The sequence below is a fragment of the Salvelinus fontinalis genome, chromosome 13 (assembly GCF_029448725.1).
Source record: "Salvelinus fontinalis isolate EN_2023a chromosome 13, ASM2944872v1, whole genome shotgun sequence".
NCBI lineage: Eukaryota > Metazoa > Chordata > Actinopteri > Salmoniformes > Salmonidae > Salvelinus > Salvelinus fontinalis.
The window spans coordinates 7,129,864-7,146,694 of record NC_074677.1 but is presented as its reverse complement, the minus strand read 5'-3'; the positions used below and the strand labels follow the sequence as shown (position 1 = coordinate 7,146,694).

At 43.0% G+C, this 16,831-nt stretch overlaps 1 protein-coding gene across 1 annotated transcript; it reads left to right on the top strand.

The window, feature by feature from the left end:
- The first annotated feature begins 14 nt into the window (after positions 1 to 14).
- On the top strand, positions 15 to 16,815 carry LOC129868001 (unconventional myosin-XIX). The gene is made up of 24 exons (XM_055941552.1): positions 15 to 335; positions 1,889 to 2,042; positions 2,784 to 2,932; positions 3,234 to 3,347; positions 3,492 to 3,624; positions 3,767 to 3,836; positions 4,089 to 4,191; positions 4,336 to 4,432; positions 4,859 to 4,935; positions 5,050 to 5,140; positions 5,331 to 5,499; positions 5,841 to 5,914; positions 6,314 to 6,435; positions 6,850 to 6,963; positions 7,297 to 7,473; positions 8,116 to 8,256; positions 8,390 to 8,497; positions 8,735 to 8,805; positions 9,143 to 9,222; positions 10,795 to 10,955; positions 12,627 to 12,756; positions 14,597 to 14,682; positions 15,099 to 15,425; positions 15,659 to 16,815. The coding sequence occupies exons 1-24, from the start codon at positions 288 to 290 to the stop codon at positions 15,770 to 15,772; spliced, it is 2,910 nt and encodes a 969-aa protein (XP_055797527.1). The 5' UTR covers positions 15 to 287; the 3' UTR covers positions 15,773 to 16,815.
- Positions 16,816 to 16,831: the final 16 nt, after the last annotated feature.

The following is a 16,831-nucleotide window of genomic DNA, read 5'->3' as shown; positions in this document are numbered from 1 at the left end:
CACGAAGAGTGTGCGTACTAGGCTCATGTCTCAGCAGCCGGTGTCAGCAAAACGAGGCGGGTTAAGCGTTTTTGTCCTTCACTGTGGAATTTTATGACAGAGGGATAGGGAAAGTTTCACATCCCATGTCAAATGGCGGCGGAATAGTCAGACAGACTATGGATCCTACACGTCTAAACTATATAAAAGTCTGATTCACTTTTGCCTGGTGTCAAGAAAAAAAATCCTTGATCAACAGCATCGCTTTTTCTACTCTTCGCAACGGCGGCGGGACAACTTCCAAATCCATGAATTCTGAGAAGAGTCAGCGCATAGGAAATGGACATGGGGAAAAGGTAGGCGACAACAGTGGGCCTTTTGAACACTTTGGTAGTTAGTTGTATATAAAGTGTTTTAATGATTTCCAAATCTCTCAAAGAATCGACGTCTGACCGTATTATTAACTAAAGTCGGCTTTATCTTGCATTGATACTGTTCTGAGTAAAGGGGCTTGTTCAGCAGAGTGTAGCGTTACATAAATAAATATTGTCTACACCAGGTTTCCCAAACTTTTTTATTTTATTTTCCCCAGCAGCTGATTCAAATAACAACTCATCACCAAACTTTCATTATTTGAATCGGCTGTGTAGTGTTCGGGCAAACCGGGGGGCCGGACAGAGATTGGGAAACTCTGGTCTAGAGCAGTAACATGCCTAGCCGTTGCCACACCTGTGTAGCTCATGTGTGCTAATATGTAACAGTTAATCTGTAACTGTCATGAATCTCCTCACAGTTTCATAGAATTTACAAAATTCGATAATCTAGAGTTGGCTTCATTCAGCCTTTTGAAAGATCTCCAAGACAGTTATTTTCAACCTTTTTACTGACAGTTTTCAATTGGTGGCATGCAATCATCACTTGTTACAAACAATTGAATACAAACATTTAAACATTGACAACGGAGCAAAAAATGCACCCCATTATTGCCTCTTACTTTTATGCTATCTAGTGCTCAACGAACATTTCATGAGTAACATAGCTTTAAAAAAAAAAACGTGTTTTGAAGCTACACACAATTTTACAAAGTTTCACATGACAAATAAAAACGTAAATAGATCATGATTGTTTTGATATGATAAGGTAAAACAATTGTATCACGACAATGCTGATGGTATGTACATAAAAAAATAAGCCTCTGCACACGTTGTATGCAAAGTGCACATATTTCATGCATCTGTTGCCAGACTAAAGAGGTATATTTAACTGAGCACCATTTCAAGCAATTGGTCGGATTTAACCAATCCAATAAAGATGTCTAGAGAACACACTAACTAGAGAGGATAAACAAGGTAGCTGGAGATTAAATGTTTATTTTGTTGAATGTAAATAGACTTAACCTACAACTGTTTTTGTAGTCTCCCGACAGAAGCTGTGGTGCAGTTAGTCGTTGTCCCGTAGGCCAGTCTGTTTTGTCCCGTAGGCCGGTATGTTTTGTCCCGTAGGCCAGTCTGTTTTGTCCCGTAGGCCAGTCTGTTTTGTCCCGTAGGCCAGTCTGTCACAAAAAACAATGATTTAAAAGATAAATTAATCATACAACTATGCACAAGTACTACTCTTAACAATTACCACTGAACATTTTACAAAAACACGTTTACTTGAAAAACAGTGCAGATGCTACGTTTGGTAACAGAATGACGGTTTGCAAACTTTGCAAAACTTTGTATCTGCACTGTTAAAGTAAATGTGTTTTTGTAAAATGTTCAGTGGAAATTATTAAGTCTTATTAGATTAATCTCAGTGCAAATCCCTCATTTAATGCTAAGGCCTGTTATGATACAGACCTGCATTCCTGTGGAATAGTACAGGCCGCTGGTGTTTACCCTAGTCCTCTCTCCCTTGCTTACCACAGGTGAAAGGGGGAGTCAGGAAGAAGTCTGGACATGCTCACAGGAAGTCTCTGAATGACTCACTGGAGGAAGAGGTCAAGGCCTTCCTCATAGATGAGGGCCAACTGCACACTTACGATGACCTCACCAAAGTCAACCCCGTGACCCCAACAACAGGTAGGCCCGAAGCCATGGCTACCTCTGTGTTGGAGAGAGCCAGACATGACTCACCAGCAGTCAAGCTTGTTTCGCTTTGGACCTGGAACTGACATTTCCGAGGGACTTTAAATGATGGTTCCTTTTTGAACATGTTATTATAGCTACTAGTTTAGACTTTCTGTTTTCTTGTTATTTCATGTGTAAATCTCTGTGTTTTTCTGTGTAAATCCCTGTGTTTTTCTGTGTAAATCCCTGTGTTTTTCTGTGTAAATCCCTGTGTGTTTTTCTGTGTAAATCCCTGTGTGTTTTTCTGTGTAAATCCCTGTGTGTTTTTCTGTGTAAATCCCTGTGTGTTCCGTGTGTAAATCCCTGTGTGTTCCGTGTGTAAATCCCTGTGTGTTCCGTGTGTAAATCCCTGTGTGTTCCGTGTGTAAATCCCTGTGTGTTCCGTGTGTAAATCCCTGTGTGTTCCGTGTGTAAATCCCTGTGTGTTCCGTGTGTAAATCCCTGTGTGTTCCGTGTGTAAATCCCTGTGTGTTCCGTGTGTAAATCCCTGTGTGTTCCGTGTGTAAATCCCTGTGTGTTCCGTGTGTAAATCCCTGTGTGTTCCGTGTGTAAATCCCTGTGTGTTCCGTGTGTAAATCCCTGTGTGTTCCGTGTGTAAATCCCTGTGTGTTCCGTGTGTAAATCCCTGTGTGTTTTTCTGTGTAAATCCCTGTGTGTTTTTCTGTGTAAATCCCGGTGTTTTTCTGTGGTTAGTGCTGAAATGCCTACAAGCCAGGTACAGGGCGAAGGTTTTCTACACCCATGCTGGCTGTACCCTGGTGGCCCTCAACCCTTTCCAGCCAGTCCCTGACCTCTACTCCTTGGATGTGATGAAGGAGTACCATTGTGCTCCACAGCCACAGGTACTGTACAACCATTAGCATGTTTCAGTGGGGTTATCATGGCCTTTTGGTTTATAGCATGTCATACATACATACATACATACATACATGCATACATACACACATCTACAAACACTGTCTACTAGATTTAATTTTTGTTCCAAGTTACTGTAACATGACTGTAACACATGAAACAAAGTTTGTTGGGTAAATTCATGTTTTAATAGTTTAAAAACATAGGGAAGGGTCAATGCTGACAGAAAGGAATCCCATTTCATGAATTCTACAACTGTCTCTAATATTTTTTTCTTTGTCTGTCCAGGAGTCCAAACCCCACATCTTCATCGTGGCGGAGGAGGCCTACAGAAACGTACAAGGCCAGGTGGAGCCCGTGAACCAGTCTCTGGTGGTCAGCGGAGAGAGCGGAGCAGGAAAGGTAAACTTAATAAATAATGGTGGATATAAATGTCTACGGTCCTTTATTAAACTGTTGTGAAGTATCAATAATGGAAGTTTTAACAGTTTGTTTTTAAAAGTACCTTGAATTATTTCAAATCACTGTCTCTTTGTTCTTGGCCAGACATGGACCTCTCGTTGCCTTATGAAGTACTATGCCACGGTAGCAGCGTCTTCCTCTCTGCTGAAGAGTCAGGACACCGTGGAGAGGATAGAGAAGAGGGTACTGGACTCCAACCCCATCATGGAGGCTTTTGGTGAGACTGGAAACCATTTTTAGTTTCTAATATCAACCCTCTTTTTTTTACTTTTTTTTTTACGCAATCATCAACAATTGTTGTTGTTGCTGTATGTGCTCATTCCATGCTTTGTTTATTTACTGGGATCCTATTTATATAGGCAACGCCTGCACCTTACGAAACAGCAACAGCAGCCGCTTTGGAAAGTACATCCAGCTCCAGCTTAACCGGTATGTCTGGTTGTGTATCTGATTCTAGATCAGTCCTGTTTAGCCAAGTGGTCATTGATGGCTATGACCATAATAGTTGACAAGATGGCACCAACAGATCTGGGAGCAGACTCGTGTGCTATCGCTGCAGACGCCTAATAAATAAGTTAAGGAGGTATGAGAACATCACAATATATCTAACTGAAAAGGCTGTTTTGTGCTGAGGACACAACCAGCGCCCTGTTCAATCAAATGTCTTTGTCATCTGTCCAGGTCTCAGCTGCTTGTGGGGGCGTCAGTGCAAACATACCTACTGGAGAAGACCAGGGTAGCTGGACAACCGGCTAATGAGAGAAACTTTCACATATTCTACCAGGCAAGTTAAAGGCAAACTCTTGACTATAAAGATGAATTCTAAGTTAATGTTTGTAGGTTAAGTAATATCTTGTGTGTGTGCCTGGCCTCTGTACACGTCAATACATTTAGTGTGTGATATACTGTATATTGTCCTTCTATTCAGATGATGACAGGAGGCAGCGACGAGCAGAGGAAGGAGTGGAAGATGTCACATGACCAACGTTTTGCCTGGCTTCCAAATGCTGAGAAGACATTGGAAGGTACGTTTGTTGTGTCCTCATTCTCCAGCCAGGGGATTGAAAACAAATCGCTTCTAATTGGTTGCATGTATTGAATGTAAAGGTACCATGTATTTTTATTCTATTCAGGTCAATGTTCCCAGTTTCTGATTTTGCTCCTCTTCGCTTTGTCTTCTTCCTCTTCGCTTTGTCTTCTTCCTCTTCGCTTTGTCTTCTTCCTCTTCGCTTTGTCTTCTTCCTCTTCGCTTTGTCTTCTTCCTCTTCGCTTTGTCTTCTTCCTCTTCGCTTTGTCTTCTTCCTCTTCGCTTTGTCTTCTTCCTCTTCGCTTTGTCTTCTTCTTCTTCGCTTTGTCTTCTTCTTCTTCGCTTTGTCTTCTTCTTCTTCGCTTTGTCTTCTTCTTCTTCGCTTTGTCTTCTTCCTCTTCGCTTTTGTCTTCTTGTTTTGCAGAGGATTGTTTTGATGAGACTGTAGAGGCTATGGTACACCTTGGCATCAATGCAGAGAAGCAGGGACATATATTTAGGGTATAATGATTTTAAACTAAATCACTTAAATGATTCCAAGGAAGATTCTGTGTACTGTCTCCACATAATCACTCCTAAATATATTTCTACAACAACTTCCTGTTGTCTTAACAGATACTAGCAGGTCTTCTGCAGTTGGGGAACGTGTCTTTCTGTTCTGCCACGGATGAATCGCAACCCTGTGACCTCGAGGAGAAATCCAAAGGTATTTAATCTGATATTACGCTAGATCAACTTTCCATTCTGGCGTTTTTAGACTTCCGTTCAATTTAAACTGTTGTCTGACTCCGTTCTCAAACCTTTTAGACATCAGTTCAGCTCCCAACGTGGTCTCAACAATCAATTAATCAATCCAATTTGAAGACCGTTTTTACATGAGCCCTCCTGTCTTATAGACTTTATGCAGCGTTGTGCATCGTTGCTGTGTGTCCCGGTGGAGGAACTGCAGACATGCCTCAGGGTACGGACCCTGAGGGCAGGGAAGCAGAGTGCTCTCTTCAAGCCCTGCTCCCTGGCAGACTGCAGTGTCAGGAGGGACTGCCTCGCAAAGGTCATCTATGCACAGTGAGTCAGACCAACAGAGGACACATTTCCTTCATAACCTCTTTTATAATCACGCCTATGTAAAAAATCTGTCTTAAATATTCAGATCTGAACCAGGTTGTGATTTTTGAGTACTTTATTTTTTCCTAAAGTAGATTCTGAGAGTGAATACTTATTATAAGCATGCGTTTGGGCTGAGGTCCAGCTCTTGTCTGTTGGGATGAAAGACTTACCTGTCCTCGCCCTCATCAACTTCATTCTGATAAAAAATCACACCCTTTTAATGTGTACTGTAACTACAAAGGAATCAGCCATTTGTGTAATGTGTACTGAATGTTAATTTTTTATTTTTTCCCGAACAGATTATTTGAATGGTTGGTTACGTTCATCAACGACAGCATATGTGCAGACAACTCTACCTGGTGTAATTTCATAGGTAAATAGGTCGTTTTCTATTACGTAATCTCTCCCATATTAATAATTTAAAATGAATCCTTTGTTTACTTGTCACTCTGGTTAAGCTGAACCTGTCCTATTTTTGGTTAACTTTTCCTTTATAATTACACCGGTATAGTGGGTTTGATAAAACGTCTGCTAAATAGCATTTATTATGTTTCTTCTCTCTCTGTGTCTGTCTCTCTCTCTGTGTCTGTCTCTCTCTCTGTGTCTGTCTCTCTCTCTGTGTCTGTCTCTCTCTCTGTGTCTGTCTCTCTCTCTGTGTCTGTCTCTCTCTCTGTGTCTGTCTCTCTCTCTCTGTGTCTGTCTCTCTCTCTCTGTGTCTGTCTCTCTCTCTCTGTGTCTGTCTGTCTCTCTCTCTGTGTCTCTCTGTCTCCAGGTCTGCTGGATGTTTATGGTTTTGAGTGTTTTCAGTTCAACAACCTAGAACAGCTATGCATCAACTACGCCAACGAGAAACTGCAGCAGCACTTTGTAGCCCACTATCTCAAAGCCCAACAGGTAGCTGTTAAGCTAAATTTAACATTTTCCAAGTTGAAATGGCGAACTGTGTTTTTCTAGTTTACCCTGAACATCAGGGGTATTCAACTCTGACCCTACGAAGTCCAGAGCCTCCTACTTTTTTGTTCTACCCTGACTTATTAATTGAACAATGGAAATAGAGAAAAAAGCAGTGAAACTGGCTTCGAGGTCCAGAGTTGTTTTTGGGGGCTGTACGGCTCTAGCCTCCGGTCTTAGGGCACTAACCTGTGTAGAACTAGACCGTGACAGAACTAGATGTTCCAAATCTGAATGAGCCAGAGGGTGTGTAACACTATGGAGCATAAGAAAATGTCTTGGTGATCTAGTGTTGTCTTGGTGATCTAGTGTTGTCTTGGTGATCTAGTGCTCAACAGTGAAGTCTCTCACCCTTAGGAGGAGTACGTCTCAGAAGGGTTGGAGTGGTCGTTTGTTAAATACCAGGACAACCAGGGTTGTCTGGATCTGATCGAGGGCATCCCCACTGGAGTGTTCTCTCTCCTCAATGAGGTGTGTACAGTAGTGGATCCCAACTCCGGTCCTCCAGTATCGCCAACAGCACACATTTCTGTTGTAGCGCCGGACAGAAACACCTGTTTCGACATAGGTTTGATGATTCGTTGACAAGTAGAATCAGTTGCGTTTGTCCGGGGTCACAACAAAAATATGTACTGTTGGGGGTACTGGAGGACCGGAGTTGGGATCCACCGGTCTAGAATACTGCATTAGAGCTACTTTTTTATTTTTATAAAGTGATTTATTTTGTACAGAAACAATATATCAAGCTCTTTGGTTATTTATGTTACTCATGTTTTCTGTCTGTTAACCCATCCATCCATTCAGGAATGCCTTCTCAACCGAGCGTCCGACGCCAAGCAGTTCAGGGTTCGTCTGGAGAAAGAGCTGTCTGACAACGGCAGTATGAGCTGGGACAAGTTCAGCAAGCAGCCCCACTTCACTGTGGCTCACTACGCTGGCAAAGTCTCCTACCAGATAGAAGGCATGATGGAGAAGAACAAGGTACGTCGGAACAATGCTGTGGAAGGTGCTGCTAATCATTTCATAGTTACGAGACCCGCCTGTGCCGATATTATAATGGATAACTGACATGTTTGGTCCAGTCACACACTACTGTATGGAAGTCTGTGAAGGATAACTGACATGTTTGGTCCAGTCACACACTACTGTATGGAAGTCTGTGAAAGATAACTGACATGTTTGGTCCAGTCATACACTACTGTATGGAAGTCTGTGAAAGATAACTGACATGTTTGGTCCAGTCACACACTACTGTATGGAAGTCTGTGAAAGATGCTAGCCCTACATACTTCATAGCCAGACGACATTGCAAGACTTAACTTCACGAGGAGACTTAAATAACAACAAACATACAGTGCATTCGGAAAGTATTCAGACCCCTTGACTTTTTCCACATTTTGTTACATTACAACCTTATTCTACAATGGATTACATAAAATACAAATCTAAACACTGTAATGACAAAGCCAAATGTATTAAATAAACAACTGAAATCCAATTTACATGTGGAGAAAGTGAAGGGGTGTGAATACTATCTGAATGCACTGTATAAGCAAAAGGACATAACAAGACTTAATTTCACGAGAAGATTCACACTAAAAGCACTTTTCTCCCTTCATATAGGACCCAGTGCCCCCAGAACTAATCCACCTGCTAAAGAAGTCTGAGAACCCTCTGCTTCACCAGCTGTTTGCTGACAGAGACCCAGTGGGTCAAGGCACCAGGGGACTCAGACAAGTGGTCACTGTGGTCTCCAAGTTCAAGGTGAGGCAAACATCCTAGATGTTAGGAATCCTTCTGTTGTATTCTTGATCTCTTTTTTTGTGGTATTCACTTGTTCTGGAATTCCTCAGAGCCTCTTGTTCCATATGTTATGGATGGTTTTGTCTCCCTATAGAACTCTCTGGAGAGCCTCATGAAGATTCTACACAGCACCACTCCTCACTACACCCGCTGCATCAAGCCCAACACAGACTGTAGGCCTCTCACCTTCAAAAAGGAGGAGGTAGGAGAAAGAGACTGCTTTGGTAGTCTTGGTAGTCTTGGTAACAAGCGACGAAAACGCCTGAATCATCATCACGTCTTTGTTCACTAGATGGTTTTTATCTTCTTGGAACACAATCGTGACATTTTGATAACTGGAAAATGAAATGTGCAGTTGATAACTCAGATATTGGTCACTAGGCAAATCGTATTATTTCAAGTCTCTCTTATAAAGCTATATTTTATGACTCGTTGTCAGGTCATTATGCAACTGGAGGCCTGTGGGATTGTAGAGACCATACACATCAGTGCAGCAGGCTTTCCAATAAGGTAAGGTCAGAGGGGGGGTGGTGTATTATACAGAGTTAGGGGTGTCAAATTTCAAGTAACTTTCCCAGGTTGTCCAGAAGTCCTGGTTGGAGGAGTCTGGATTTCTTGCTTATTCCCTCCTGATTCCAGGGATCTTCCAACCTGGTTTTCTGGATTTTTGCAATACTATAGAGAGCAGATCCCTTTCCTGAACTGGGCTTGAACCTCTGCACAACTACACAATAGGCACTGTCATCCGTACCACTGACCCAGAAAGACGAGGGTTATACTGAACAAAATCTCCTCTTGATTTAGACCGCCGCTTTCCATCTCACTCTGTTTTCGTTTCTCTGTGCAGAATTCCCTATACGAGTTTCACACAGCGTTATGGACTGATTTCCAACTCGACATGGTTTTCCCAAGGAGCTGGTGAGCAAGGTAATTCTGTCATCAGGAGACGTGTACTGTAGTAGTGTTTTGTGGCGTTATGCCAATGGTGACTTTAACTGTTTTTTGTTTTTTTTAATCGATGAGATAGTTTTCTCCTGAGGATGGATCAACAACATTGTGGTTACTTCTCAATACTAATCTATTTGACAGAGTGAAAATAAGGAAGCCTATACAGAATAAAAACATGTATCCTGTTTGCAAAAAGGCACTAAAGTAATACTGCACAAAATGTGACAAAGAAATAACTTTTTGTCCTGAATACAAAGTGTTATGTTTGGGTCCAATACAACACATTACTGAGTACCACTCTCTATATTTTCAAGTATAGTGGTAGCTGCATCATGTTATGGGTAAGCTTGTAATCGTTAAGGACTGGGGAGGTTTTCAGGATGAAAAAGAAACGGAATGGAGCTAAGCACAGGCAAAATCTTGAAAGAGAACCTGGTTGAGTCTGCTTTCAAGGCCAAATCGACACTGGAGTTGCTTACCAAGAAGATTGTTCCTGAGTGGACGAATTATTAAAGTTTTGACTTAAATCTGCTTGAAAATCTATGTCAAGACCTGAAAATGGTTGTCTAGCAATGATCAACAACCAATTGGACAGACCCTGAAGAATTTTGAATAGAATAATGGGCAAATGTTGCACGATCCAGGTGTGAAAAGCTCTATATACAGTTTATTTAATAAATGTTGAATTCAGGCTGTAATGCAACACAATATGGAATAAGTCAAGGGGTATGAATACTTTTTTGACGGCACTATAACTCCAAAGAAAACAAACCGTTGAATAGGGAACTCTTTCATACTCTCATATGCATGGTCAGTAGTTTTATCAAAATGAATACAGCAAGGGGTTCTGCTATCTTTGTTTTCTCTTGCTGATGGCTCTCTTCTTTTCTCTCTGCTCTCCTGTCCTTAGAGTTGATCCTGTACTCTCCCCTCCTACTCTGAAAGCTCCTTTAGAGTTGACTTTTCTAAAATATGTTTCCAACTATTTTATAATCTCTCAGGTAAACGCATGCTTAAGCAATTTCTTCATTGCATGCTGTGCCATTTCCTTCTCTGACGTTCCCCACCGGCTCTTGACTTGATGTCAAAATGAATTATCTGTCCCGCTGTCAAGTTGACGCTATTTGGTTGTATTCCAAAAAGGGAAATATGTGTTATGCTAATTGTCCATTGTTATGGGGTGACACTTTATAGCTCTAGAACCTAAATACCGTGGTATGCTCTCAAGATCTACATAGTTTTGCCTCATACCATGGTTTACAGGCATGCCATCAAGTGTTTATACACAAAGGGCATTCATTGTGTGGTTTGGCAGTTGAAACCAAATGGGTCAACAACATTCACTTTAACCTTGAAGCAGCCATTTTAAGTGCTACCTTGAATCAAAAGATCAGCTGTGGTTAGAAATCTGGTCAGTGTTTCGGGACCATGCAGACTACGGTGTCATGGATTGACATGTAAGATGTGTTGGCCTCTGCTGTGTGTGTCTAAATGCAGTCCTTCATATAGATGTCAATCTGTTTATGTCTCTAACCCTTCTCTCTCTCTCAGGATTGGAGGCGGACAACAAGGACGCTCTTGGTTCGGCTGTGGCTGATATTCTCAGGGTGGTGTTTAGTCACTCTCTCGACGGCTCACGCCATATCGACAACGAGACCCGCAGCTCGCTGGTGCACTGCGGCAGGACCAAAGTGTTCCTGACTAATTCCATGGTCAGTGCTGTATTGGTCTGAAGCATCATAGTTGTTTAAATTAACTTCTGTGATTTTATCAAATCAATGAGATTTAATACTCTTGAGACATCCAGTTATGTATACTGAACAAAAATATAAACGCGACATGCAAAAATTAACGATTTAACTGAGTTACAGTTCATACGATGAAATCCATAATTTCATTAGACCCTAATCTATGGATTTCACATGACTGGGCAGGAGTGCAGCCGTGGGTGGGCCTGGGAGGGCATAGACCTTCCCCTTGGGAGCCAGGTCCACCCACTTGGGAGCCAGGTCCACCCACTTGGGAGCCAGGTCCACCCACTTGGGAGCCAGGTCCACCCACTTGGGAGCCAGGTCCACCCACTTGGGAGCCAGGTCCACCCACTTGGGAGCCAGGTCCACCCACTTGGGAGCCAGGTCCACCCACTTGGGAGCCAGGTCCACCCACTTGGGAGCCAGGCCCAGCTAATCAGAATGAGTTTTTTTTACCCCACAAAAGGGCTTTATTACAGACATAGATACTCCTCCGTTTCATCAGCTGTCCAAGTGACTGGTCTCAGACGATCCCACAGGTGAAGAAGCCAGATATGGAGGTCCTGGGCTGGTGTGGTAACACATGGTCTGCGGCTGTGAGGCCAGTTGGACGTACTGCCAAATTCTTTAAAACTAAGTTGGAGATGGCTTATGGTGGAGAAATTAACATTTAATTCCCTGGCAACCGCTCTGGTGGACATTCCTGCAATCAGTATGCCAATTACACGCTCCCTCAACTTGAGACACCTGTAGCATTGTCTTGTTTGGCAAATCTGCACATTTTAGTGGCCTTTTATTGTCCCCAGCACAAGGTGCACCTGTGTAATGATCATGCTGTTTAATCAGCTTCTTGATATGCCACACCTGTCAGGTGGATGAATTATCTTGGCAAATGAGAAATGCTCACTAACAGGGATGTAAACAAATTTGTGCACAAAAATATGAGAGAAATAAGATTTTTGTGCACATGGAACATTTCTGTTATCTTTTAGTTCAGCTCATGAAACACGGAACCAACACTTTACATGTTGCGTTTTATATTTTTGTTCAGTGTAGTAAGTGTGAGTCGTATGTTAAGGCCCCTAATCCATACGCTGTAACAGTGTCACACTGTTGCGTGTAGCATAAACACTCAAAACATCCCACTGGGCACAAACTGGTTGAAACAACATTGTTAACACGTCTTTTCAACAACAACAACAACAACATCAATGTGATGACGTTGAATCAACATGGAAAACTGATTTGGATTTGCAAAAGTTATCAACGTAAAGGAATTTCGGACACGTATTTTTTTTTGTCTAAATCCAATGAGATGGTTCAAATGTTTTCTTGAATTCACGTTAGTTGACAACTTAAAATCAATTGTAAAATCAAAACTAAACGTTGAACTGACATCTGCCCAGTGGGAAGGGTAAAAGCAGACCCGATAGTCTGCAGACCCTTTGTCACCGTGGGCTGACCGTAGAATTAGGAATTTAACAGGATGTTTTATGGGGCTAACAGACTGAGGGCTCGGCCCCTGTGGACTATGAACGTAGGTGACCTCCAGACAGTTGTCCTGTCTAAAAGCAGTGAGCTGTGAGCCGAGTCTGGGATAGGCCTAATCCTCAGTACTGATCTTATCTATAGCTGGAGCTGCTGGAGGAACACAGGAACCGGGTGTGCTCTCAGAGGGCCTTCTCTATCCAGTGCTGCTGGCGCAGGCACAAACAACGCAGACGTCACGCCATGAGACGGGCCGTCACCCTAATCCAAGCAGGTAAGGTCAAGACCTAAATCCCTAGCAGTCTGTGAGAGAGGGAGAGGTCACAGTATAGCGCTCCTCGCTCCAACTGGGTCTGACATCACTTCTGTTATGCAAATGGAGATCATTGCATGGCACACAGCTCCACTGCTGTATGAACAGTAACCTGTCTTGGTCTGGCTGTTCCTGTCTGTGTCCTGTCTTGGTCTGGCTGTTTCTGTCTGTGTCCTCTCTGTGTCCTGTCTTGGTCTGGCTGTTCCTGTCTGTGTCCCGTCTTGGTCTGGCTGTTCCTGTCTGTGTCCCGTCTTGGTCTGGCTGTTCCTGTCTGTGTCCCGTCTTGGTCTGGCTGTTTCTGTCTGTGTCCCGTCTTGACCTGGCTGTTCCTGTCTAGGGGGCCTGGCTGTTCCTGTCTAAGGGGCCTGTCTTGGCCTGGCTGTTCATATCTAGGGGGCCTGTCTTGGCCTGGCTGTTCAAATCAAATTTATTCATATAGCCCTTCTTACATCAGCTGATATCTCAAAGTGCTGTACAGAAACCCAGCCTAAAACCCCAAACAGCAAGCAATGCAGGCGTAGAAGCACGGTGGCTAGGAAAAACTCCCTAGAAAGGCCAGAACCTAGGAAGAAACCTAGAGAGGAACCAGGCTATGAGGGGTGGCCAGTGCTCTTCTGGCTGTGCCGGCTGGAGATTATAACAGAACATGGCCAAGATGTTCAAATGTTCATAAATGACCAGCATGGTCAAATAATAATAATCACAGTAGTTGTCGAGGGTGCAACATGTCAGCACCTCAGGAGTAAATGTCAGTTGGCTTTTCATAGCCGATCATTAAGAGTATCTCTACCGCTCCTGCTGTCTCTAGAGAGTTGAAAACAGCAGGTCTGGGATAGGTAGCACGTCTGGTGAACAGGTCAGGGTTCCATAGCCGCAGGCAGAACAGTTGAAACTGGAGCAGCAGCACGGCCAGGTGGACTGGGGACAGCAAGGAGTCATGCCAGGTAGTCCTGAGGCATGGTCCTAGGGCTCAGGTCCTCCGAGAGAGAGAAAGGAGAGAATTAGAGAGAGCATACTTAAATTCACACAGGACACCGGATAAGACAGGAGATGTACTCCAGATGTGACTGACCGTAGCCCCCCGACACAAACTACTGCAGCATAAATACTGGAGGCTGAGACAGGAGGGGTCAGCAGACACTGGCCCAATCCGATGATACCCCCGGACAGGGCAAAACAGGAAGGATATAACCCCACCCACTTTGCCAAAGCACAGCCACCACACCACTAGAGGGATAACTTCAACCACCAACTTACCATCCTGAGACAAGGCCACAAAGATCTCCGCCATGGCACAACCCAGACAGGAAGATCACGTCAGTGACTCAACCCACTCAAGTGGTAGTGCATGTATAGAATGCCCCTCCTAGGAATGCGTCACTATTCCTGTCTAGGGGGCCCGTCTTGGTCTGGCTGTTCCTGTCTGTCTGGCCAAGAGGCACCAGATGGTAGAGCCTGCAACCCTGTTCAGATGACTACGGGTTACTGTCCTTAAATCCTTATGAAGGAATAGAACAACTTAAGCTCACCTGAACAAACACCGTGACCACATGTTTCCTCTGAGTCACATTGATGTTAATATCTAGATATACCTTTTGGTGATCAGATCTCGATGATTTAATCCAGATAAAGTGTTCCTTTTTATACAGATGACAGCATTTGACACAGCTGTTAAGATAAAATAGTGCATGTATAGAATGCACGGTTGTCTGTGATGGATCTATAGAGATACGATGTAATAGTGTTCTTTTTTAATTCTGCGGCTGTATCGTTATCTGATCGCTTCTCCTTCCTCCTGCAGTGGTGCGGTCATGGCTGGTCAGGAGAGCGGTCCGGAGGTGCCACAGGGCAGCCATAGTCCTCCAGAGGTCCTGGAGGAAATGGAGGGTGAGTAGAAGTCCTGATGGCTTCTCGCTAGGTCACCCTCGCACAAAATGTTTTTTTAACCTCAAGGATTGTTCCTGGTTAAACAAATGGTAAATTTAAAATAGGAGGCACGCATGATTTTCTTGAATTCAGTGGCTCGCATCCTCGCTGTCTGAATTCTAGGACAGTGTTTAACTCAAGTGGTTGGTTTCTTCTATGTAGGAATTTCTCCTTTCCTACAGGAATGAATTCATTTGATTTTAGAAATGTTAAAATACTAACGGTTGCTTCATTCAAAGAAAATACACCATATACCCATTAAAAACAAAATCAAGTCTTTTTTTTTTTTTTTCATCGTGATGGTCCTTGTCAGACATGCAAGAAGGAAAAGCTAGTACAGGAGTTGTGACTGTATAGACTTTGTCCTCGTGTTGCAGGCGCTGATGGACGCCCTGGCTGAGGCAGAGCTGGATGACGCAGAGGATCTTCAGGAGGCTATGCCACCAGAGTTGGACCCCATCCTCCGGGCCAGGGGCTCGGTGCAGCTCTCCAACATCCAGGAGCCCGTCATGGTGCGAGGCTGGCCCATGGGCTTGGCTCTGGCCTCAGCCCCCACCATCACTGTGTCCATGACCGCTACTGGCTTCCAGAAGATGATTTCTGTCATGGCCTGCCTCAACGGACACTGCTTCAGGAGCGGGGAGTATAAGGTGGAGACCAACCAATTCAAGCAGGGGGTTGCCTCCATCAGGGCTCAGCCCAGGGTAAGACTACTATCTCTCCCCTCCAGACAAATATTTGTAATACTTGAGGCAAGCGAAGTCGAGTGCACCTCAAATATACATAAAAAAAAAAAAGGTTTTACAATATGTATTTGACCCAGGTCTACCCCCTCAACCAGACAATTCTCACCTGTATTCACATGTGATACTGTATTGTTGAATTTCTGTACAAATCCTTTGTGAATGTTGTTTGTGGTCCTTTCCCACTTCATTAGGGGTCTATTAAGCTCCACTACCAGCGATCTCCACTGCTCTACGCTGATCTGCATCCAGACCACAAGCGTGATGGAGTGACAGGCTTAAACCAGATACTGCTAGAGAGCACCTGAGTGGGATCCATTCTATGTTCCTATCTTATATCCAGCACTTTTTTTTAAGTGAGCTGCCTCAATCATATAACCGTACCTTTTTGATAAGTACTGTAGATGGAGATAAATGGACCAGGAGAAATAGTGCTTTAGCTGCCATATTGGAAATATTTAATCATTGTTGAAAGTCTCAGGCTTTATGACCACTTGGGTGCCTTTCTCAAAATCTGTGGCGTTCAACTCAAGAATGTACTGTGGGTTGAACTTGGAATTTTTATTTATGGGAAGCAGTTCCTTTGGGATATTTGTACTCCTTTTGTAATGTTTAATTTTAGATATTGCTGCATTTTAAGTTATTGACAGGCATGTTTTCAGAGGGAAATTGTTATTTTCATCAGGGATACATGTTGTTTAAACCACATTCCATTTTTCTTAAATCTGTATTCCGTACACTTGAGCTCACAGACCAAATCTAAGTGTAATTTTAGCAAAGACAAAGGAAAGCTGGGCATTTACACCAAATCCAGTCTATTTTTATGGCACAAGCTTCATTATTAGAAGAGGCACACTACAGTGTTTTGCATACAAGGGAATAGTATGTCTTTGAACAAGCTTTATAATCAATGTCAACCAGTTTGCTGCTGATCGCTTCAGTGTTAAATCAAATGGCATGACAGAATCAACGTTTTGCTGTATTTATTTGAAAGGAACCATTGATGTGCCACATTGCTTAATGATATGTATATTTGCCCGAAAAGGATTGTATACTTCGATCTGTATTTTGCTACTTTGCCACTACAGTAGTTACCATGTCCCAATCTGCTACTAGAGTAACTGTTATTTTGTATAATCATTCCTTGAATTGTGTTTTATTTTGAACTGACTAAACAATGTTTGTTTTTAAGGGCATTCAACACCATACCCAGATCAAATGTGTTATGAAACACAGCTAGCTACTTGGTGTTTATATAGCTGTATCAAGAACCCTTTTAAAGATCTGACTTAGCTAGTTGGAACTACAGTATTGCACAGACAAGTTAAAATAAATATTTAACAAATTGGTATACAGTTTTGTATATT